This window comes from Somniosus microcephalus, chromosome 14 (assembly GCF_052327205.1).
Source record: "Somniosus microcephalus isolate GS21.2 chromosome 14, FLI_Smic_1.0, whole genome shotgun sequence".
NCBI classification, from domain to species: Eukaryota; Metazoa; Chordata; class Chondrichthyes; order Squaliformes; family Somniosidae; genus Somniosus; species Somniosus microcephalus.
This window is the reverse complement of record NC_141000.1, coordinates 129041337-129064105: the sequence shown is the minus strand read 5'-3', so window position 1 is coordinate 129064105 and position 22769 is coordinate 129041337. Positions and strand designations below refer to the sequence as shown.

The following is a 22769-nucleotide window of genomic DNA, read 5'->3' as shown; positions in this document are numbered from 1 at the left end:
GCTCCACCATTCAACAAGATCATGGCTGATCATACGGCCCCTCGAGCCTGCTCCACCATTCAATAAGATCATGGCTGATCACACGGCCCCTCGAGCCTGCTCCACCATTCAATAAGATCATGGCTGATCACACGGCCCCTCGAGCCTGCTCCGCCATTCAATAAGATCATGGCTGATCACACGGCCCCTCGAGCCTGCTCCGCCATTCAACAAGACCATGGCTGATCACACGGCCCCTCGAGCCTGCTCCACCATTCAATAAGATCATGGCTGATCACACGGCCCCTCGAGCCTGCTCCACCATTCAACAAGATCATGGCTGATCATACGGCCCCTCGAGCCTGCTCCGCCATTCAATAAGATCATGGCTGATCACACGGCCCCTCGAGCCTGCTCCGCCATTCAATAAGATCATGGCTGATCACACGGCCCCTCGAGCCTGCTCCGCCATTCAACAAGACCATGGCTGATCACACGGCCCCTCGAGCCTGCTCCGCCATTCAATAAGATCATGGCTGATCACACGGCCCCTCGAGCCTGCTCCACCATTCAATAAGATCATGGCTGATCACACGGCCCCTCGAGCCTGCTCCACCATTCAATAAGATCATGGCTGATCACACGGCCCCTCGAGCCTGCTCCACCATTCAATAAGATCATGGCTGATCACACGGCCCCTCGAGCCTGCTCCACCATTCAATAAGATCATGGCTGATCTTCTACCTCAACTCCACTTTTTCGCCCGATCCCCATATCCCTTGATTCCCTTAATATCCAAAGATCTATCGATCTCAGTCTTGAATATACTCAATGACTGAGCATCCACAGCTCTTTGGGGCAGAGAATTCCAAAGATTCACCACCCTCCAAAGAAATTTCTCCTCATCTCAGTCCTAAATGGCCGACCATTCCAAGGTGCTTCACCGAGGGGTAATCAAGAAAATGGACGCAGAGCACAAGGGAGAGATAATAGGGGGGGGAATCGCCCATTTTACAGTTCTATCTCGGGAGGTAACGACAGCCCACCCATTGACCTTCAGAATTAGAGAATGATCAGCACAGAACAAGGCCATTCGCCGGCTCTTGGAAAGATCTCTCCAATTAGTCCCACTCCCCCGCGCTTTCCAAATAGCCCTGCAAACTTCCCTCTTCAAGTATTATCCAATTTGTGATTCTGATTGGTTGATGTGTAAGGAGCAATAATGAAGCAGATGAATTAATTCATAAGCTCTCGAGAACAATGCAAATAATAGGTTTTTTAAGTCGCATATATGCAAAATAACATATGCTGAGGGTACATTTACTGTCAGGCAAGTGACTGTTCTCGGCTGAGTTTAGTTCATCTGTTAGGTGGTGTCCTTGGGGAAATCCCTTGATTGAATTATATTCTATAACCTTTGCTTTACAAATTCTCCTTCCCCAAAAAGAGCACTTTTGGGCCAGAATCTTGGAACTCCCTCCCTAACAGCACTGTGGGAGTACCTTCACCACACGGACTGCAGCGGTTCGCGGCGGCTCACCACCACCTTCTCGAGGACAATTAGGGATGGGCAATAAATGCCAGTGACACCCACATCCCATGAACGAATAAAAGAAAAACTTCTCTATACTAAAATGTTTTACTGACTCCTCTGAACCGCTCGGACATTCGGTATCACTGGCCATTCTACTCACTGTCACGTGTAGGATTTTGCTGGGCACAGAATGGCTGGTGGACTTGCGCAAAGGGACAGAAGCTGTTGCACGGTGTGCTTTGTGAAATTTCTGAGATGCAATGACACACAATTTAAAGGCAAGTGTCAGCCTTGGCTGAGGGGTAGTATTCTCACCTCTGAGTCAGAAGGTTGTGGGTTCGAGTTCCACTTCGGGACTTGAGCACATAATCCAGGCTGATACTTCAGTACAGTACTGAGGGAGCGCTGCACTGTCGGAGGGGCAGTACTGAGGGAGTGCTGCACTGTCAGAGGGGCAGTACTGAGGGAGCGCTGCACTGTCGGAGGGGCAGTATTGAGGGAGTGCTGCACTGTCGGAGGGGCAGTACTGAGGGAGTGCTGCACTGTCGGAGGGGCAGTACTGAGGGAGCGCTGCACTGTCGGAGGGGCAGTATTGAGGGAGTGCTGCACTGTCGGAGGGGCAGTACTGAGGGAGTGCTGCACTGTCGGAGGGGCAGTACTGAGGGAGTGCTGCACTGTCGGAGGGGCAGTATTGAGGGAGTGCTGCACTGTCGGAGGGGCAGTACTGAGGGAGTGCTGCACTGTCGGAGGGGCAGTACTGAGGGAGTGCTGCACTGTCGGAGGGGCAGTATTGAGGGAGTGCTGCACTGTCGGAGGGGCAGTAAACATAGAAACATAGAAGATAGGAGCAGGAGTAGGCCATTCGGCCCCTCGAGCCTGCTCCGCCATTCAATGAGATCATGGCTGATCATCCAAATTCAGTACCCTGTTCCTGCCTTCTCCCCATATCCCTTGATCCCTTTAGCCTTAAGAAAGATATCTAACTCCTTCTTGAATATATTTAATGAATTGGCCTCTACTGCCTTCTGTGGTAGAGAATTCCATAGGTTCACCACTCCCTGGCTGAAGAAATTCCTCCTCATCTCAGTCCTAAATGGCTTACCCCTTATCCTTAGACTATGACCCCTGGTTCTGGACTCCCCGGCCATCGGAAACATCCTTCCTGCATCTAGTCTGTCCAGGCCTGACAGAATTTTATAGGTTTCGATGAGATCTCCTCTCAATCTTCTAAATCCAGTGAGTATAAGCCCAATCGACACAATCTCTCCTCATACGTCATTCCTGCCATCCCAGGTATCAGCCTGGTGAATCTTCGCTGCACTCCTTCCATGGCAAGAATGTCCTTCCTCAGATAAGGCGACCAAAACTGCACACAATACTCCAGGTGTGGTCGCACCAAGGCCCTGTACAACTGCAGCAAGACACCCTTGTTCCTGTACTCGAACCCTCTTGCTACAAAGGCCAACATACCATTTGCCTTCTTAACCGCCTGCTGCACCTGCATGCTTACCTTCAGCGACTGGTGCACAAGAACACTCAGGTCTCTTTGCACTTCCCCTTCTCCCAATCTATTGCCATTCAAATAATAATCTGCCTTCCTGTTTTTGACACCAAAGTGGATAACCTCACATTTATACACATTATAGTGCATTTGCCATGTTTCTGCCCAATCACCCAACCTGTCCAAATCGTACTGGAGTTTCACGACATCCTCCTCACAGCATACCCTCCCACCCAGCTTTGTGTCGTCTGCACTTTGGAGATATTACATCCAATTCCCTCGTCCAGATCATTAATATATATTGTGAACAGCTGGGGTCCTAGCACCGATCCTTGCGGTACCCCACTAGTCACTGCCTGCCACTCGGAAAACGACCTGTTTATTCCAACTCTTTGCTTTCTATCCGCCAACCAGTTCTCTATCCAAGTCAATACTTTGCCCCCAATCCCATGTGCCTTAATTTTGCACGCTAATCTCTTATGCGAGACTTTATCGAAAGCCTTCTGAAAGTCCAAATACACCACATCCACTGGTTCTCCCTTATCTATTTTACCAGTTACATCCTCAAAAAATTCCAGTAGATTAGTCAAGCATGATTTACCTTTTGTAAATCCATGTTGACTTTGTCCGATCCTGTCACTGCTTTCCAAATGCTCTGCTATTACATCTTTTATAATGGTCTCTAGCATTTTCCCCACTACCGATGTCAGGCTTACCGGTCTATAATTCCCCGTTTTTACTCTACCACCTTTTTTGAATAATGGGGTAACATTAGCTATCCTCCAATCCATGGGTACTGTTCCAGAGTCTATCGAGTTCTGGAAGATGACCAGCAATGCATCGACTATTTCTAGGGCCATTTCCTTAAGTACCCTAGGATGTAGATTATCAGGCCCTGGGGATTTATCGGTCTTCAGTCCCATCAATTTTCCAAACACCATTTCCCTACAAATACTGATTTCTTTCAGTTCCACCCTTTCATCAGACCCTTTGTTCCCCGGCATCTCTGGGAGGTTATTTATGTCCTCCTTTGTGAAGACAGAACCAAAATATGTATTTAGTTGGTCAGCCATTTCTTTGTTCCCCATTATAAATTCTCCTGATTCTGACTGCAAGGGACCTACGCTTGACTTCACCAATCTTTTTCTCTTCACATATCTATAAAAGCTTTTACAGTCAGTTTTTATGTTCCCTGAAAGCTTACTCTCATATTCTATTTTCCCCTTCTTAATTAATCCCTTTGTCCTCCTTTGTTGAATCCTAAACTGCTCCCGATCCTCAGGATTATTGCTTTTTCTGGCCAATTTATATGTCCTCTCCTTGGATCTTATGCGATCCCTAATTTCCCTTGTTAGCCACGGTTGAGTCACCTTTTTTGTTTTATTTTTATGCCAAACTGGGATGAACAAATTCTGTAGTTCATCCATTCGGTCTTTGAATGTTTGCCATTGCCTATCCACCATCACCCCTTTGAGTGACATTCCCCAATCAATCCTACCCAACTCGCACCTCAGACCATCGTAGCTTCGTTTGTTTAAATTTAGGACCCTAGTCTCTGAGTCAACTACTTCATTCTCCATCTTAATGAAGAATTCGATCATATTATGATCGCTCCGACCCAAGGGGCCTCGTACAATAAGATTGCTAATTAACCCTTTCTCGTTACATAATACCCAGTCTAAGATGGCCTGATCTCTGGTTGGTTCCTCGACATATTGGTCCAGGAAACCATCCCGTAAACACTCCAGGAATTCCTCCTCCACGGTATTGTTACTAATTTGGTTAGCCCAATCTATATGTAGATTAAAGTCACCCATGATGACTGTTGTGCCCTTATTGCACGCTTCTTTAATTTCCCTTTTAATGCCATCCCCAACCTCCGCCTTATTGTTTGGAGGTCTATATACCACTCCCACTAACGTTTTCTGCCCCTTAGTATTTCTCAAATCTACCCAATTCTCAGTACTGAGGGAGCGCTGCACTGTCGGAAGGGCAGTACTGAGGGAACGCTGCACTGTCGGAGGGGCAGTACTGAGGGAACGCTGCACTGTCGGAGGGGCAGTACTGAGAGAGTGTTGTACTGTCGGAGGGGCAGTACTGAGGGAGTGTTGCACTGTCGGAGTGGCAGTACTGAGGGAGCGCTGCACTGTCGGAGGGGTAGTACTGAGGGAATGCTGCACTGTCGGAGGGGCAGTACCGAGGGAGTGCTGCACTGTCAGAGGGGCAGTACTGAGGGAGCGCCGCATTGTCGGAGGGGCAGTACTGAGGGAGCGCTGCACTGTCAACATTTGTGGGCCCTTGATGTGTTCTGCCTTTGCCTACATTGGCTGGGAGGCGCTTTTAGGAGAATGATACCTGGACTCCAAGGGTTAAATTACGAGGAGAGATTACACAAACTCGGGTTGTATTCCCTAGAATTTAGAAAGTTAAGGGGTGATTTGATTGAAGTTCTCAAGATTTTAAGGAGAACTGATGGGGTAGAGAGAGAGAAACTATTTCCGCTGGTTGGGGATTCTAGAACTTGGGGACGTAGTCTAAATAATTAGAGCCAGACCTTTCAGGAATTAAATTAGGAAACACTTCCACACACACAGGGTGGTAGAAGTTTGGAACTTTCTTTTATAAATGGGGGTACGGTAACATAGTGGTTTTGTTACTGGACTCGTGACCCAGAGGCCTAGAGTGATAATCCAGAGACATGAGTTCAAATCCCACCATGGCAACTGGGGGATTTAAATTCAGTTCATTTTTTTTGTTAAATCTGTAATTAAAAAGCTAGTATCAGTAATGGTGACCATGAAACTACTGATTTGTCGTAAAAACCTATCTGGTTCACTAATGTCCTTTAACCCTTACCCGATCTGGCCGATATGTGACGTGGTTGTCTCTTCACTGCCCTCTGAAATGGCCGAGCGAGCTACTCAGTTGTACCAAACCGCTACACCAAAAGTGAGCACTGTGGGAGAAACTTCACCACAAGAAGGCGGCTCACCACCACCTTCTCGAGGGCAATTAGGGATGGGCAATAATGCCGGCCTTGCCAGTGATGCCCACATCCTGTGAACTAATAAATAAAATAATAAAAAATTGATGTTCGGTCAATTGTTAATTTTAAATCTGAGGTTTTTTTTAACCAAAGGTGTTAAGGGCAAAAGGTGGTAGATGCAGAAACCCTCATCACATTTAAAAAGTACTTGGATATGCACTTGAAGTGCTGTAACCGACAGGGCTACGGACCAAGAGCTGGAAAGTGGGATTAGGCTGGAGAGCACTTTTTCAAACCGGCGCAGACACAATGTGGCCTCTTTCTGTGCCGTAAATTTCTATGAAGGCGGGTATATGGAGTTAGGTCACAGATTAACCATGATCTTATTGAATGGTGGAAAAGGTTCGATGGGCTCAATGGCCTCCTCCTGTTCCTATGATGTCTTGAGGACGTGAAAGGCGTTATATAAAAGCAGAGTTGTTTCTGTGGATTAGTGGACGCAGGAGAAGGTTTTTAAAGCACAATTGGTACCGCCTTACTAAATTGAAATGTATTTTTCAGGATGTGTCGGGAATGCCTACGCTGTGTCGGCCTGTGACCGAAGGAGGCGCCGGGTTTGATTTCCGCTTGGCTATGGCCATTCCAGACAAGTGGATCCAGGTGAGCTCCTGTTTGCACAGACTGGAACTGCAATCCGATCCTTTCTCAACTCCTTACTTTGGAAGTATCTGCCCTAGCGTTTTATCCATGGGATGCCTGATTATTACGTCATGACTTGATTGGTGTAGTCGTTGGGCCAGATCTCGCTAGAAGAATAATAGTGTGTTAACGATGTACGCCGTTATTTATGCGCAAATCAGCCAGCAGGTTCAGGGGATGAAGAGATACGCTGAGAGCTGTGAATCTCCAGAACATGCTGCTCGATTTATGTCGCTGCCCCGCTTGCTTTGCACAAACGGCATCTCGTCTTTAGCCTTCCCGTTATTTTAAGAACTTGCTGCATTTGTACATTAATTACCCATTAAACTCGCCGCAGAAAGTTAAGTCTGATAATTAAGAGCTTAATTTTTTTTACACAGCGAGTTGTTGTGATCTGGAATGCGCTGCCTGAAAGGGCGGTGGAAGCAGATTCAATGGTAACTTTCAAAAAGAGAATTGGATAAATACTTGAAGGGGAAAAATGTGCAGGGCTCTGGGGAAAGAGCAGGTGGAGTGGGACTAATTGGAGAGCTCTTTCAAAGAGCTGGCACAGGCACAATGGGCCGAATGACCACCTGTGCTGTATCATTCTATGATTCTATGTAAGTACCTTTTTAACAACTTGATAATTGTTAATGCAATGCCAATCAACCTCTCTGGTGCAGAAATTGAACAATTTAAACTGTGGAAGTCTCATTGCTGCATGTAGTAAATTGTTGTTGGAGATTTCAAAAATGTCAATTTTTTTTAATGTTTGTCTTGCTTTTCCTTTTGGTCGCTCTTCTTTCTTTCTCATGATCCAATCTTTCCCCCTCTCTGTCTCTTTCTGTGTCTGATTTGACTCTAATTCACCCTCCTTCTCTGTCATTGCTCATTCTCGAGCTGAACGGTGCAGGACAAGTTTTAACGAACGGGTTATGCCGCGAGATGCCCTGCTCCAGCAAGATTAGGTCTTGCAAAAGGTCACACTTCCTGTGCGTCTTCTTGTTGTCACGTTTTGTTGGCAATGCCTCTATTTTTATAAAACAAGGTGTCCCCTCTGACTCGGGGAGCAACAGCTTGGGATATCTACAGAAGATGTTTCCACTTGTGGGGGAGACCAGAACTAGAGGCCATAAATATAAGATAATCACTAATAAATCCATTCGGGAATTCAGGAGAAACTTCTTTACCCAGAGAGTGGTGAGAATGTGGAACTTGCTACCACAGGGAGTGGTTGAGGCGAATCGTACAGATGCATTTAAGGGGAAGCTGGATAAACACATGAGGGAGAAAGGAATAGAAGGATATGCTGATGGGGCGAGATGAAGAGGGGTGGGAGGAGGCTCGTGTGGAGCATAAACACCGGCACGGACCAATTGGGCTGAATGGCCTGTTTCTGTGCTGTGCATTCTATGTAAAAAAAAAAAACACCAATCTGCTTGTCCGTGTATATAGTCAATCGCCCATGGTATTGCTTAGGGGTGGGGTTAATTCCGAGTATCGTTTATAGGTCAAGTGGGTGTAGAGGGGCTATTTGAAAGGATGAGAGGGAGGGGAGGAAGAGAGGGAAAGGGAGAGGGGAGCCGAGATGGGGTAACTTTAAAAAAAAATGATACTGAACAAAAAACAAGCAAGCTGCAGGTTTGAAATGGAATGTGTTCTAAAACGACACTGTGAGCAGGCTAAGAAAGCCAGCAAATTGAACAGCCTGTCACAGCGCATTGAAATCGATGAAGCTGCTGTATAAAGTTATAGTTTACTGGGGATTACAAAATTACGACTAAGTGTCAGCCGTGGCTCATTGGGTAGCACTCACTCTCTCTCTCTCTCTCTCTCTCTCTCTCTCTCTCTCTTGCCCCTGCGCCAGTAGGTCGTGGGTTCGAGCCCCACTTCAGAGATTTGAGCACAATATCTAGGCTGACACTCCCAGTGCCAGTACTGCTGCACTGTCGGAGGTGCCGTCTTTTGGATGAGACGTTAAACCGAGGCCCCGGTCTGCTCTCTCAGGTGGACGGACGTAAAAGATCCCGAAGCCACTATTTTGAAGAAGAGCAGGGGAGTTCTCCTGGGGCCAATATTTATCCCTGAACCAACTTCACTAAAAAAGCACTAATACAAAAACAAAATACTGCGGATGCTGGAAATCAGACGGTCTGGTCATTATCACGTTGCTGTTTGTGGGAGCTTGCTGTGTGCACATTCTGCTGTTGCGTTTTCCTACATTACAAGAGTTATGTTCCCATCCTTGAGGGTTTCTGTTTATAAAACCGAAAAAAGAGCAGTGTGCGCAGAACAGACACACACCTTTTAGCAAAATCATCATATCAGTAACGCACAAAAATCAACAACCATTAACAACTGGGCACAGCTCGGAACTGGAACTGTGCTGACAGCCTCAATAGAATTGTAGTCAGCTTAATGATGGCACTGGATGCTACTTCCTGCTGAGCTAAACTTCTATAAGTGTCCCAATCTATTATTTTTAGCTTTATGTCATTGCTTGACTAGACAAATTCCTCTTGAAATCTACCTTCTTCAGATGTGCTAATCTAGGAGTCCTTTCTTCAGAGAAATCTTGTTTGCCAGAAAGAAAATCCCTTGATGTCAAGAATTTAGCCGATTGGATGTTTTGCGGAGATTGATTGAAAGGAAGGGAGCAGTAAATTCCAAGATGCCAGGGCAAAAGCTGAGCTCATCTTGAAAACCTGTGCATTGCCACTTTTTTTTTTAAAAAGAGAGACTGCTCTCTCTGACTCTTGAGCCTGGGCTGAAAAATTACTTCCAAACTTTTGCCAAGAATTGGGTTGGGTGGTGTTGTGCGTTAGACACTGGCTTTCACCTTGGACTCCCCACCCGAGTTCAGACTGAGGCCAGGCCGATGGATGAATAAAAGTCAAGGATCCGATGTGAAAAGAGGTGGAGAGTCACAATCCTGTGGGCTCACAGCACAATACTGTCCCTGAATTGGCGATCTCACTCCCAGAGGCCACAGGAGAAACAGAATAATGTCACACAACAACAACTTGCATTTATATAGCGCCTTTAATGTAGTAAAACGTCCCGAGGCGCTTCACAGGAGCGATTATCGGACAAAATTTGACACCGAGCCACATCATGAGATATTAGGACAGGTGAGGTAGGTTTTAAGGAGCGTTTTCAAGGAGGAGAGAGCGGCGGAGAGGTTTATGGAGGGAATTCCAGAGCTTAGGGCCTCGGCAACAGAAGGCACGGCCGCCAGTGGTGGGGCGATTAAAATTGGGGATGCTCAAGAGGCCAGAATTGGAGGAACAGAGCGATCCCAGCGGGTTGTAGGGCTGGAAGAGGTTATAGAGATATGGAGGGGCAAAGCCTGGGAGGGATTTGAAAACAAGGATGAGAATTTTAATATCAAGGCATTGTCAGACTGGGAGCCAATGAAGGTCAGTGAGCACAGGGGGTGATGGGTGAACGGGACTTGGTGCGAGTTAGGACACGGGCAGCCGAGTTTTGGATGACCTCAAGTTTACGTAGGGTGGAATGTGGGAGGCCGGCCAGGAGTGCGTTGGAATAGTCAAGTCTAGAGTAACAAAGGCATGGATGAGGGTTTCAGCAGCAGACGAGCTGAGGCAGGGGGCGGAGACGGGCGATGTTACGGAGGTGGAAATAGGCGGTCTTGTTGATAAAGCTCATCACACTAGTGCAGTTGTGTGAGATATGTATCTGGAAGGGATGGAGCTGAAGCACACAGAGTGCCTGAAAGATTCCCCAACACCAACATCCATTATTAAATACAAAAACCATACATTCAGTCGAAGTGCAGATAAGAGTTCAGGTCAATCCGCAAAGATTAAACACCTCTTGAATCATAGAATGATACCGCACAGCCTGTGCCGGCTCTTTGGTAGAGCTCTCCAATTAGTCCCACTCCCCTGCTCTTTCTCCATGGCCCTGCAATTTTTTTCCCTTCAAGTTATAAGCAATTCTCTTATAAGAATATAAGTTCCCCCCTCTCCCTCGTCCCCCTCTCCCTCGTCCCCCCTCTCCCTCGTCCCCCCTCTCCCTCGTCCCCCCTCTCCCTCGTCCCCCCTCTCCCTCGTCCCCCCTCTCCCTCGTTCCCCCTCTCCCTCGTTCCCCCTCTCCCTCGTTCCCCCCCCTCCCTCGTTCCCCCCCCTCCCTCGTTCCCCCCTCCCTCGTTCCCCCCTCCCTCGTTCCCCCCTCCCTCGTTCCCCCCTCCCTCGTTCCCCCCCCTCCTCGTTCCCCCCTCCCTCGTTCCCCCCTCCCTCGTTCCCCCCTCCCTCGTTCCCCCCCCCTCGTTCCCCCCCCCTCGTTCCCCCCCTCCCTCGTTCCCCCCTCCTCGTTCCCCCCCTCCCTCGTTCCCCCCCTCCCTCGTTCCCCCCCTCCCTCGTTCCCCCCCCTCCCTCGTTCCCCCCTCCCTCGTTCCCCCCCTCCCTCGTTCCCCCCCCTCCTCGTTCCCCCCCTCCCTCGTTCCCCCCCTCCCTCGTTCCCCCCCTCCCTCGTTCCCCCCCCTCCCTCGTTCCCCCCCCCCCTCCCTCGTTCCCCCCCTCCCTCGTTCCCCCCCTCCCTCGTTCCCCCCCTCCTCGTTCCCCCCCTCCCTCGTTCCCACCCCTCGTCCCCCCCTCCCTCGTTCCCCCCCCTCCCTCGTTCCCCCCCTCCCTCGTTCCCCCCCCTCCCTCGTTCCCCCCCTCCCTCGTTCCCCCCTCCCTCGTTCCCCCCCTCCCTCGTTCCCCCCTCCTCGTTCCCCCCCTCCCTCGTTCCCCCCTCCCTCGTTCCCCCCCTCCTCGTTCCCCCCTCCCTCGTTCCCCCTCCCTCGTTCCCCCCCTCCCTCGTTCCCCCCTCCCTCGTTCCCCCCCTCCCTCGTTCCCCCCTCCCTCGTTCCCCCCCCTCCCTCGTTCCCCCCTCCCTCGTTCCCCCCTCCCTCGTTCCCCCCCTCCCTCGTTCCCCCCCTCCCTCGTTCCCCCCCTCCCTCGTTTTCCCCCCTCCCTCGTTCCCCCGCTCGTTCTCCCCCTCGTTCCCCCCTCGTTCCCCCCCCCTCGTTCCCCCCTCGTTCCCCCTCGTTCCCCCCTCGTTTCCCCCCCTCGTTCCCCCCCCTCGTTCCCCCCTCCCTCGTTTTCCCCCCCCTCCCTCTCTTTTGGAGACCAAACTTTTGGTCATCCTAATATCTCCTCCATTCCTTGAGTGTCCATTTATGTCTGATTATTACGCCTCTGTGAAGCACCTTTGGGACATTTCTCTACATTTCAGGTGCTGTATAAATGCAAGCTGTTGTGTGTACATAATGGGCGATTAGTACTCAGGATCTGGCTGTAAGTAGATTGCAATCTTGTCTTCTATGCTGTTCCATTTAGTAATGTAGCAAGTAAATAGGACACTGCAGTTCCCCATAATAAGCAGTAGTTAGATTATATTGAATTTCCCAATGAATGGTTTCTACTTTCAAAAATTTTCAATGCAAACATAATTTCTTCCCTGACTGGTTCGAACAATTAAGTGTTGGCAGAATGCATCTCTCTCCTCGATCGTTCCTGGAATTTTCTCTCCTTGTCCCGTGATGCATGCTTGACTGTGAACCAGACACCTTCAGATGCCTTACCTGAGCAGCTAGTAATTGTGTACAAGTCTAGACAGTGAAAGGCAGCAGGCTATTCAGCTGTTTCAGGCATCATTGCAAGCCTAATCCTGATCCTCCTCCTCACCCGCCATCCATATACCAAAGACTGAATAGAGGTGTTCAAAATTCTGAAGGGTTTTGATAGAGTAGCTCGGGAGCAACTGTTCCCAGTGGCAGGAGGGTCGGTAACCAGAGGACACAGATTGAAGATCATTGGCAAAAGAACCAGAGGGGAGATGAGAGTGTTTTTACGCAGCAAGTTATGATCTGGAACGTGCTGCCTGAAAGGGCGGTGGAATCGGATTCAATATGAACTTTCAAAAGGGAATTGGATAAATAATTGATGAGGAAAAATTTGCAAGGCTGTGGGGAAAGAGCAGAGGGAGTGGGACTAATTGGAGCGCTCTTTCAAAGAGCCGTCACAGGCACAATGGGCCGAATGGCCTCTTTCTGCGCTGTATCATTCTATAATTCAATGGTTACGAACACGAGGAGTGTTGATTGGAGTGAATTGTCCCACAATGTGCTCCTGACCCAGCTGAAACTGTCTTTCTGCAGGGTGGTTTCGTCAGTTACACTGATGGGTTGGTGATTAAATAAAAATCCACTCTCACACTTGTGTGTGTTTTAGGCTAAGATTAAGTCTGATGGGTGAACTTAATCTTGAATCTTGAATTTTTGAATAGTGAAAGATCATCCAAACTCAGTACCCTGTCCCTGCTTTCTACCCATATCCCTTGATCCCTTTAGCCTTAAGAAATATATCTAACTCCTTCTTGAATATATTTAATGAATTGGCCTCTACTGCCTTCTGTGGTAGAGAATTCCACAGGTTCACCACTCTCTGGGTGAAGAAATTCCTCCTCATCTCTGTCCTAAATGGCTTACCCCTTATCCTTAGACTGTGACCCCTGGTTCTGGACTCCCCAACCATCGGGAACATCCTTCCTGCATCTGGTCTGTCTAGTCCTGTTAGAATTTTATAAGTTTCAATGAGATCCCCTCTCATTCATTCTTCTAAACTCCAGCGAGTACAAGCCCAATCGACCCAATCTCTCCTCATACGTCATTCCTGCCATCCCAGGTATCAGCCTGGTGAATCTTCGCTGCACTCCCTCCATGGCAAGAACATCCTTCCTCAGATAAGGCGACCAAAACTGCACACAATACTCAAGATGTGACCTCACCAAGGCCCTGTACAACTGCAGCAAGACATCCTTATTCCTGTACTCAAACCCTCTTGCTACGAAGGCCAACATACCATTTGCCTTCTTAACCGCCTGCTGCACCTGCATGCTTACCTTCAGCGACTGGTGCACAAGGACTCCCAGGTCTCGTTGCACTTCCCCTTCTCCCAATCTATTGCCATTCAGATAATAATCTGCTTTCTTGTTTTTGACACCAAAGTGGATAAGTGGAAAGAGGGGTTGGGTGAAAGCAGAGAGGAAGGCAAGGCTTTTGAAAGCAGGAAGGGAGCTGATGAGATACTTGGGGGCAGGGACTTCCAGAGTGTAGAGCACATAGTAGCTAAAGGGGCATCTACCAATGGGAAGGTGAGGGAATGAGGAACACGCAATAGGACCATCTGACTATCATTGGGCTATAATGGCCGGGTATAGGAACCAAATGCCTTTCATTGACCTGTTGATTGGCACCGTCCAGTAAATCTGAGCAAGTGTCCACTTGGTGGACTAGGTAAGCATTGGTGAGCAGGAGGTCCTGTAGTGTGGAGATGATGAGAAAGAATATATAGAATTTACAGCACAGAATTAGGCCATTCGGCCCAGCAGGTTTGTGCCGGTGTTTATGCTCCACACAAGCCTCCTCCCACCCTACTTCAGCATAATCTTCTATTCCTTTCTCCCTCATGTACTTGTCTAGCTTCCCCTTATAGGCCCGCTTTTGGTTGCATACACAACTTTAAATGTTACCAGGAACGATCATTGAAGCAGAAACCGTAAATAACTTCAAGAAACAGTTAGATGTGCTTCCAGGGAAAGGAGTAGAGGGATACAATCAAAAGGTGGATCGCTGGGATTGAGGGATGTGGGGAGAAGCTGGGATTGAGGGATGTGGGGAGAAGCTGGGATTGAGGGATGTGGGGAGAAGCTGGGATGGAGGGATGTGGTGAGTAGCTGGGGTGGAGGGATGTGGGGAGAAGCTGGGATTGAGGGATGTGGGGAGAAGCTGGGATTGAGGGATGTGGGGAGAAGCTGGGATTGAGGGATGTGGTGAGAAGCTGGGATTGAGTGATGTGGGGAGTAGCTGGGATTGAGGGATGTGGGGAGAAGCTGGGATTGAGGGATGTGGGGAGTAGCTGGGATTGAGGGATGTGGGGAGTAGCTGGGATTGAGGGATGTGGGGAGAAGCTGGGATTGAGGGATGTGGGGAGAAGCTGGGGTGGAGGGATGTGGGGAGAAGCTGGGGTGGAGGGATGTGGGGAGAAGCTGGGATGGAGGGATGTGGGGAGAAGCTGGGATGGAGGGATGTGGTGAGTAGCTGGGGTGGAGGGATGTGGGGAGAAGCTGGGATTGAGGGATGTGGGGAGAAGCTGGGATTGAGGGATGTGGGGAGAAGCTGGGATTGAGGGATGTGGGGAGAAGCTGGGATTGAGGGATGTGGTGAGAAGCTGGGATTGAGTGATGTGGGGAGTAGCTGGGATTGAGGGATGTGGGGAGAAGCTGGGATTGAGGGATGTGGGGAGTAGCTGGGATTGAGGGATGTGGGGAGAAGCTGGGATTGAGGGATGTGGGGAGAAGCTGGGGTGGAGGGATGTGGGGAGAAGCTGGGGTGGAGGGATGTGGGGAGAAGCTGGGATGGAGGGATGTGGGGAGAAGCTGGGATGGAGGGATGTGGTGAGTAGCTGGGGTGGAGGGATGTGGGGAGAAGCTGGGATTGAGGGATGTGGGGAGAAGCTGGGATTGAGGGATGTGGGGAGAAGCTGGGATTGAGGGATGTGGGGAGAAGCTGGGATTGAGGGATGTGGTGAGAAGCTGGGATTGAGTGATGTGGGGAGTAGCTGGGATTGAGGGATGTGGGGAGAAGCTGGGATTGAGGGATGTGGGGAGTAGCTGGGATTGAGGGATGTGGGGAGTAGCTGGGATTGAGGGATGTGGGGAGAAGCTGGGATTGAGGGATGTGGGGAGTAGCTGGGATTGAGGGATGTGGGGAGAAGCTGGGATTGAGGGATGTGGGGAGAAGCTGGGGTGGAGGGATGTGGGGAGAAGCTGGGGTGGAGGGATGTGGGGAGAAGCTGGGATGGAGGGATGTGGGGAGAAGCTGGGATTGAGGGATGTGGGGAGAAGCTGGGATGGAGGGATGTGGGGAGAAGCTGGGATGGAGGGATGTGGTGAGTAGCTGGGGTGGAGGGATGTGGGGAGAAGCTGGGATTGAGGGATGTGGGGAGAAGCTGGGATTGAGGGATGTGGGGAGAAGCTGGGATTGAGGGATGTGGGGAGAAGCTGGGATTGAGGGATGTGGTGAGAAGCTGGGATTGAGTGATGTGGGGAGTAGCTGGGATTGAGGGATGTGGGGAGAAGCTGGGATTGAGGGATGTGGGGAGTAGCTGGGATTGAGGGATGTGGGGAGAAGCTGGGATTGAGGGATGTGGGGAGAAGCTGGGGTGGAGGGATGTGGGGAGAAGCTGGGGTGGAGGGATGTGGGGAGAAGCTGGGATGGAGGGATGTGGGGAGAAGCTGGGATGGAGGGATGTGGTGAGTAGCTGGGGTGGAGGGATGTGGGGAGAAGCTGGGATTGAGGGATGTGGGGAGAAGCTGGGATTGAGGGATGTGGGGAGAAGCTGGGATTGAGGGATGTGGGGAGAAGCTGGGATTGAGGGATGTGGGGAGAAGCTGGGATTGAGGGATGTGGTGAGAAGCTGGGATTGAGTGATGTGGGGAGTAGCTGGGATTGAGGGATGTGGGGAGAAGCTGGGATTGAGGGATGTGGGGAGTAGCTGGGATTGAGGGATGTGGGGAGTAGCTGGGATTGAGGGATGTGGGGAGTAGCTGGGATTGAGGGATGTGGGGAGAAGCTGGGATTGAGGGATGTGGGGAGTAGCTGGGATTGAGGGATGTGGGGAGAAGCTGGGATTGAGGGATGTGGGGAGAAGCTGGGGTGGAGGGATGTGGGGAGAAGCTGGGGTGGAGGGATGTGGGGAGAAGCTGGGATGGAGGGATGTGGGGAGAAGCTGGGATGGAGGGATGTGGTGAGTAGCTGGGGTGGAGGGATGTGGGGAGAAGCTGGGATTGAGGGATGTGGGGAGAAGCTGGGATTGAGGGATGTGGGGAGAAGCTGGGATTGAGGGATGTGGGGAGAAGCTGGGATTGAGGGATGTGGTGAGAAGCTGGGATTGAGTGATGTGGGGAGTAGCTGGGATTGAGGGATGTGGGGAGAAGCTGGGATTGAGGGATGTGGGGAGTAGCTGGGATTGAGGGATGTGGGGAGTAGCTGGGATTGAGGGATGTGGGGAGAAGCTGGGATTGAGGGATGTGGGGAGTAGCTGGGATTGAGGGATGTGGGGAGAAGCTGGGATTGAGGGATGTGGGGAGAAGCTGGGGTGGAGGGATGTGGGGAGAAGCTGGGATGGAGGGATGTGGGGAGAAGCTGGGGTGGAGGGATGTGGGGAGAAGCTGGGATGGAGGGATGTGGGGAGAAGCTGGGATGGAGGGATGTGGGGAGAAGCTGGGGTGGAGGGATGTGGGGAGAAGCTGGGATGGAGGGATGTGGGGAGAAGCTGGGGTGGAGGGATGTGGTGAGTAGCTGGGATGGAGGGATGTGGGGAGAAGCTGGGATGGAGGGATGTGGGGAGAAGCTGGGATGGAGGGATGTGGGGAGAAGCTGGGATTGAGGGATGTGGGGAGTAGCTGGGATGGAGGGATGTGGGGAGAAGCTGGGATTGAGGGATGTGGTGAGTAGCTGGGATGGAGGGATGTGGGGAGAAGCTGGGATGGAGGGATGTGGGGAGAAGCTGGGGTGGAGGGATGTGGGGAGAAGCTGGGATGGAGGGATGGGGGGAGAAGCTGGGGTGGAGGGATGTGGGGAGAAGCTGGGATGGAGGGATGTGGGGAGAAGCTGGGGTGGAGGGATGTGGTGAGTAGCTGGGATGGAGGGATGTGGGGAGAAGCTGGGATGGAGGGATGTGGGGAGAAGCTGGGATGGAGGGATGTGGGGAGAAGCTGGGATGGAGGGATGTGGGGAGAAGCTGGGATGGAGGGATGTGGGGAGAAGCTGGGGTGGAGGGATGTGGTGAGTAGCTGGGATTGAGGGATGTGGGGAGAAGCTGGGGTGGAGGGATGTGGGGAGAAGCCGGGATGGAGGGATGTGGGGAGAAGCTGGGATGGAGGGATGTGGGGAGAAGCTGGGATGGAGGGATGTGGGGAGAAGCTGGGATGGAGGGATGTGGGGAGAAGATGGGATTAAGGGATGTGGGGAGAAGCTGGGATTAAGGGATGTGGGGAGAAGCTGGGATGGAGGGATGTGGGGAGAAGCTGGGATGGAGGGATGTGGGGAGAAGCTGGGATGGAGGGATGTGGGGAGAAGCTGGGGTGGAGGGATGTGGGGAGAAGCTGGGGTGGAGGGATGTGGGGAGAAGCTGGGGTGGAGGGATGTGGGGAGAAGCTGGGGTGGAGGGATGTGGGGAGAAGCTGGGATGGAGGGATGTGGGGAGAAGCTGGGGTGGAGGGATGTGGGGAGAAGCTGGGGTGGAGGGATGTGGGGAGAAGCTGGGATGGAGGGATGTGGGGAGAAGCTGGGATGGAGGGATGTGGGGAGAAGCTGGGATGGAGGGATGTGGGGAGAAGCTGGGATGGAGGGATGTGGGGAGAAGCTGGGATTGATGGATGTGGGGAGAAGCTGGGATGGAGGGATGTAGTGAGAAAGTGAGTATGTGGTACTCACCTATCAAAAAGGCAGAATGGCCTTTGAGGTACAAACAGACATTCAAAATTATGGGGATTTCGGGCAATTCTGAGATTTTATGGGGTTGGGCTGAGGCAATAACCTTGAGGATACAAAATGTGAGGGTGTGGGGGATCACTGGGTTCATTCTGCAATATTTGTACTCAGGCCGATTGTTGTTCTGCACCACAGTGACTTTCTCAGACTGGCTTTCTTCAATATATCTCTTCATGAATATTAAAATCATGATCAGTGTGGCATCCTGCTCATTAGGGAAATATCACATTTTGTATGCACAGCACTATTCAGAGTTTAAAATAGTCAAGGAATTCACACTGTTGCAAGTTGAGTTATTATAACCGAGTCGTGAGCCTTGAAGAAATTGTTCACCTTTTTATAAACTAGGCAATGATCTATTTATAGGTAGCCCATATTACCGAATTTCTGCAGCTCATGACAGAAGTCAGCAGTGGGCCAACATCGACCGATAAGCCCATTGGGCCCATCAAACCGATTCTTGCCATGGACCAGACACAATTTACGCCATCATGGACCCTACCCCATCCATTCAATCTCCTTCCACAGACCATGTACACTCTGCCCTATCATGGACCCTACCCCATCCATTCAATCTCCTTCCACAGACCATGTGCACTCTGCCCTATCATAGACTGTACCCCATCTATTTAATCTCCTTGGGACTGAGATGAGGAGAAATTTCTTCACTTAAAGGGTTGTGAATCTTTGGAATCATCTACCCTAGAGAGCTGTGGAGTATATTCAAGACAGAGAGCGATAGATTTTTGGATATTAAGGGAATCTAGGGATATGGGGCGGGAAGATGGAGTTGAGGTACAAGATCAGCCATGATCTTATTGAATGGTGGAGCAGGCTCGAGGGATCGAATGGCCTACTCCTGCTCCTAATTCTTATGTTCCACAGACTCTGTACTCTCTGTCTTATCATGGACTCTATCCCAAAAGCAAAATAGTGCGGATGCTGGAAATCTGAAATAAAAACAGAAAATGCTGGAAATAGTCAGCAGGTCAGGCAGCATCTGTGGAGAGAAACAGAGTTAACATTTCAGGTCGATGACCCTTCGTCAGAACTCTTTCCTACACATTAAATCTCCTTCTACAGACCTTGTACTATCTATTCTATCTTGGACTCTACCCAACTCATTTAATGGGAGAAAGTTCTGGATGTTGATCAAGAAAAACTGTAGATATTCATCCATCCTCACTTCTTCACTACTCAGCCCTGCTTGATTGCTTTCCCGAGATGAGATTTCCTTGGTTCTAAATGTACAGGAATTGTTCCCCGGAGTATTTGATTATCCCTTTCCATACGCATAACTTTCACTCCCATTCCCAGATACCCACCCAGTTCTTTTTAGGAGGATGTCAATAGCCCAGCCTAACCATTATTGGTGGGACTTTGCCCTGCACATCTACGACTCTGCAAGTGAAAAATAATGCCTTTCTCCTCAGTCTTGCTTGAGGCTTGTTAATGTTCCCTCTACATGAGATCAGGTCTTTGAGTCTCTCTTAACTTAGAGCTTTAAGTCCCAGAAAGGTCCACGTCGTTATTTGAATTTTCTCCAGTGCATTTGTCTTTTTGAAAGTAGGTTTAAGTCAGTGTGTTGAAACAAGACATATTGTACCGTCTCTTAATCTAATTTACTCTTTCCTGTGATGTCAAAACTGTGGAATGCCTTACCTCGCTTGATACTTCCCTTCTACAAACGACAGGCTTTTCAAACCCAGGGCTCAGGTCTCCGAATCAGTGCTGCCTGATTCACCTCGTTTCCCCTTTTACTGTTCCCAAGCTCGATGGTGTTCACCACTGTGGGTCATCATTGGGTCCTCTCTCCAGCTAAACAAGAAAAGAAAAAAAGACTTGCATTTGTATAGTGTCTTTCACGACCACCGGATGTCCCAAAGCGCTACACAACCAATGAAGTTATTTTTTTTAATCTACTTAAGTAAATCATCAGTGCAATAAAAGGAGACTCCCCTCAGAACAGACGTGTCATTTTTCGGTGTGTATGTAGCTAGTGGTTTGTCCCACAACAGGGCAAGAACCTGTCAAAAACTAAGAATTCCTCCGACCAGGCTAATACTTCTTCAAATCTAGGCTTGTCATAGAGTCGTAATGGCACAGGAGAAGGCCATTCGGCCCATCGAGTCCGTGCCGGCTCTCTGTAGAACAATCTTGCTGTTTTCTGTCCTTAAACCAATTCCTTATCCAAGCTGCCACTGACCCACCTATTCCATGAGCCTCAATTTTGTTAACCAGCCTTCTATGTGGCACTTTGTGAAATGCCTTCTGAAAATCCATGTAGACAACATCCATTGTATTCCCTTCATCGATCCTCCCTGTTACTTCATCAAAAAAATTCAATTAGATTAGTCAAACACGATGTGCCTTTTACAAACCCGTGTTGGCTCTGCTTAATTAGCTTAAACCTCTCCAAGTGCCCGTTAATATTTCCCTTGATTATTGTTTCTAAAATTTTACCCACCACAGATGTTAAACTGACCGGCCTGTATTAACCAGGATTGTCCTTACACCCTTTCTTGAAAAATGATGTCACATTTGCCACTTTCCAATCCTCAGGCACCTCCCCCGCATCTAGGAAAGATTGGAAAATTATGGCAAGCCCTTCTGCTATCTCCTCCCCCAGTTCCCTTAGCAATCTGGGATGCAAGCCATCTGGACCAGGCGACTTATCCACTCTAAACATACCCAGCCTTTCTAGTACATCCTGTCTATCAATTTTCACCCCTTCCATTGCTTCTACCTTTTCCACTGCTACCGATATTTTGTCAGCATCCGCCTCCTTAGTAAACACCGATACAAAGTACTTGTATTCTTGTATTCCGAGTATAGAAGATTAAGGGGTGATATGATCGAGGTGTTTAAAGGAGTTGATCGGGTCGATAGAGAGAAGCTATTTCCTCTGGTGGGGGGAGTCCAGAACAAGGGGGCAAAACCTTAAAATTAGAGCCAGGCCGTTCAGGGGTGATGTCAGGAAGCACTTCTTCACACAAAGGGTGGTGGGAATCTGGAACTCTCTCCCCCCAATAAGCTGTTGAGGCTGAAGGTCAATTGAAAATTTCAAAACTGAGATTTAGATTTTTGTTAGGCAAAGGGTATTAAGGGTTACGGAACAAGGCGGGTAGATGGAGTTAAGATACAGATCAGCTCTGATCTGATTGAATGGTGGACCAGACTCGAGGGGCTGAATGGCCTCCTCCTGATCCTATGTTCCATTCCTAAAGCATCTATCCAGTTGATCTGCTCAGCACTGACTGCTTTAGCTGGTCAGCTGTTCTGTGCATTCACCACTGTGTGTGTGTGGGGGAGAATATCTTCTAATCCTTTGTTTTGCTGGAGGCTTACATAAGAACATAATTTTGGTCTTGTGTCCTCTCATTCAGCTATGTGATCTGCTTACATTTGCATTATGCAGTGCCTCTTAATATTTCAAAGAGCTCTTCCTATGTCTCTCCTGCAACCCCCCCCACCCCGTCCTGCACCGCCGCCCCCCCAAATCACAAAATCTATTCTGTAATGAAAACCAGGTCATCTCTGACACTTTGTTCTTGTTCTTTGAGGCCTATCTGATAAATTGATGTCCCTTTTGAAGCTAAGTTGTCTAACACTACACATGATATTCCAAACATGAGGTTGAACTAATTTCGCACGAGAAAGCAGACAGTGACTCAGCCATATTTATTTACTAAGCAAAAAAAATTAACCAAAAGATATAAAGACTTGCATTTCTATAGCGCCTTTCACAACCTCAGGACGTCCCAAAGCGCTTTACACCCAGTGAAGTACTTTTTGAAGTGTAGTCACTGTAGGAAATGCGGCAGCCAATTTGCGCACAGCAAGCTCCCACAAGCAGCAATGTGATAATGACCAGATCATCTGTTTTAGTGATGTTGATTGAGGGATAAATATTGGCCAGGACAGTGAGGATAACTCCCTTCCTCTTCTGCGAAATAGTGGCCATGGGATTTTTACGTCCACCTTAGTGGGCAGATGAGGCCTTGGCTTAATGTCTCATCCGAAAGACGGCACCTCCAACAGTGCAGCACTCCCTCAGTACTCTTCTTCTTCTTACACAGTCCCTCGGAACCGAGGATGACTTGCTTCCACACTAAAAATGAGTTCTCAGGTGACTGATGAGTCCAATGTGGGACCTGCAGTCTCTGTCACAGGTGGGGCAGACGGTGGTTGAAGGGGCGGGTGGGTGAGGTGCTCGGGTTGACGTGCGCTCCTTCCGCTGTTTGCGCTTGGCATCCGCTTGCTCCCGGCGAAGAGACTCGAGGTATTCGGCGCCTTCCCAGATGCTTCTCCTCCACTTTGTCTTGGGCAATGGGATTCCCAGGTGTCGGTGGGGATGTTGCACTTTTTCAAGGAGGCTTTGAGGGTGTCCTTGAAGTGTTTCCTCTGCCCACCTGGGGCTCTCTTGCCATGTCGGAGCTCCGAGTAGAGCACTTGTTTTGGGAGTCTCGTATCGGGCATGCGGACAATGTGAACCGTCCATCGGAACTGATCGAGTGTGGTTGAA

General features: G+C 49.7%; 1 protein-coding gene across 2 annotated transcripts in view; it reads left to right on the top strand.

Annotated features, from left to right (window-relative positions):
- Window positions 1-22769, top strand: part of gbe1b (glucan (1,4-alpha-), branching enzyme 1b) — a 474062-nt gene that overhangs the window by 292056 nt on the left and 159237 nt on the right. For both annotated transcript variants that reach the window (XM_086007319.1, XM_086007318.1), the window contains exon 10: window positions 6562-6660. In XM_086007319.1, coding sequence (XP_085863445.1) covers window positions 6562-6660 — 99 coding nt within the window. The remainder of the gene's footprint in view (window positions 1-6561; window positions 6661-22769) is intronic.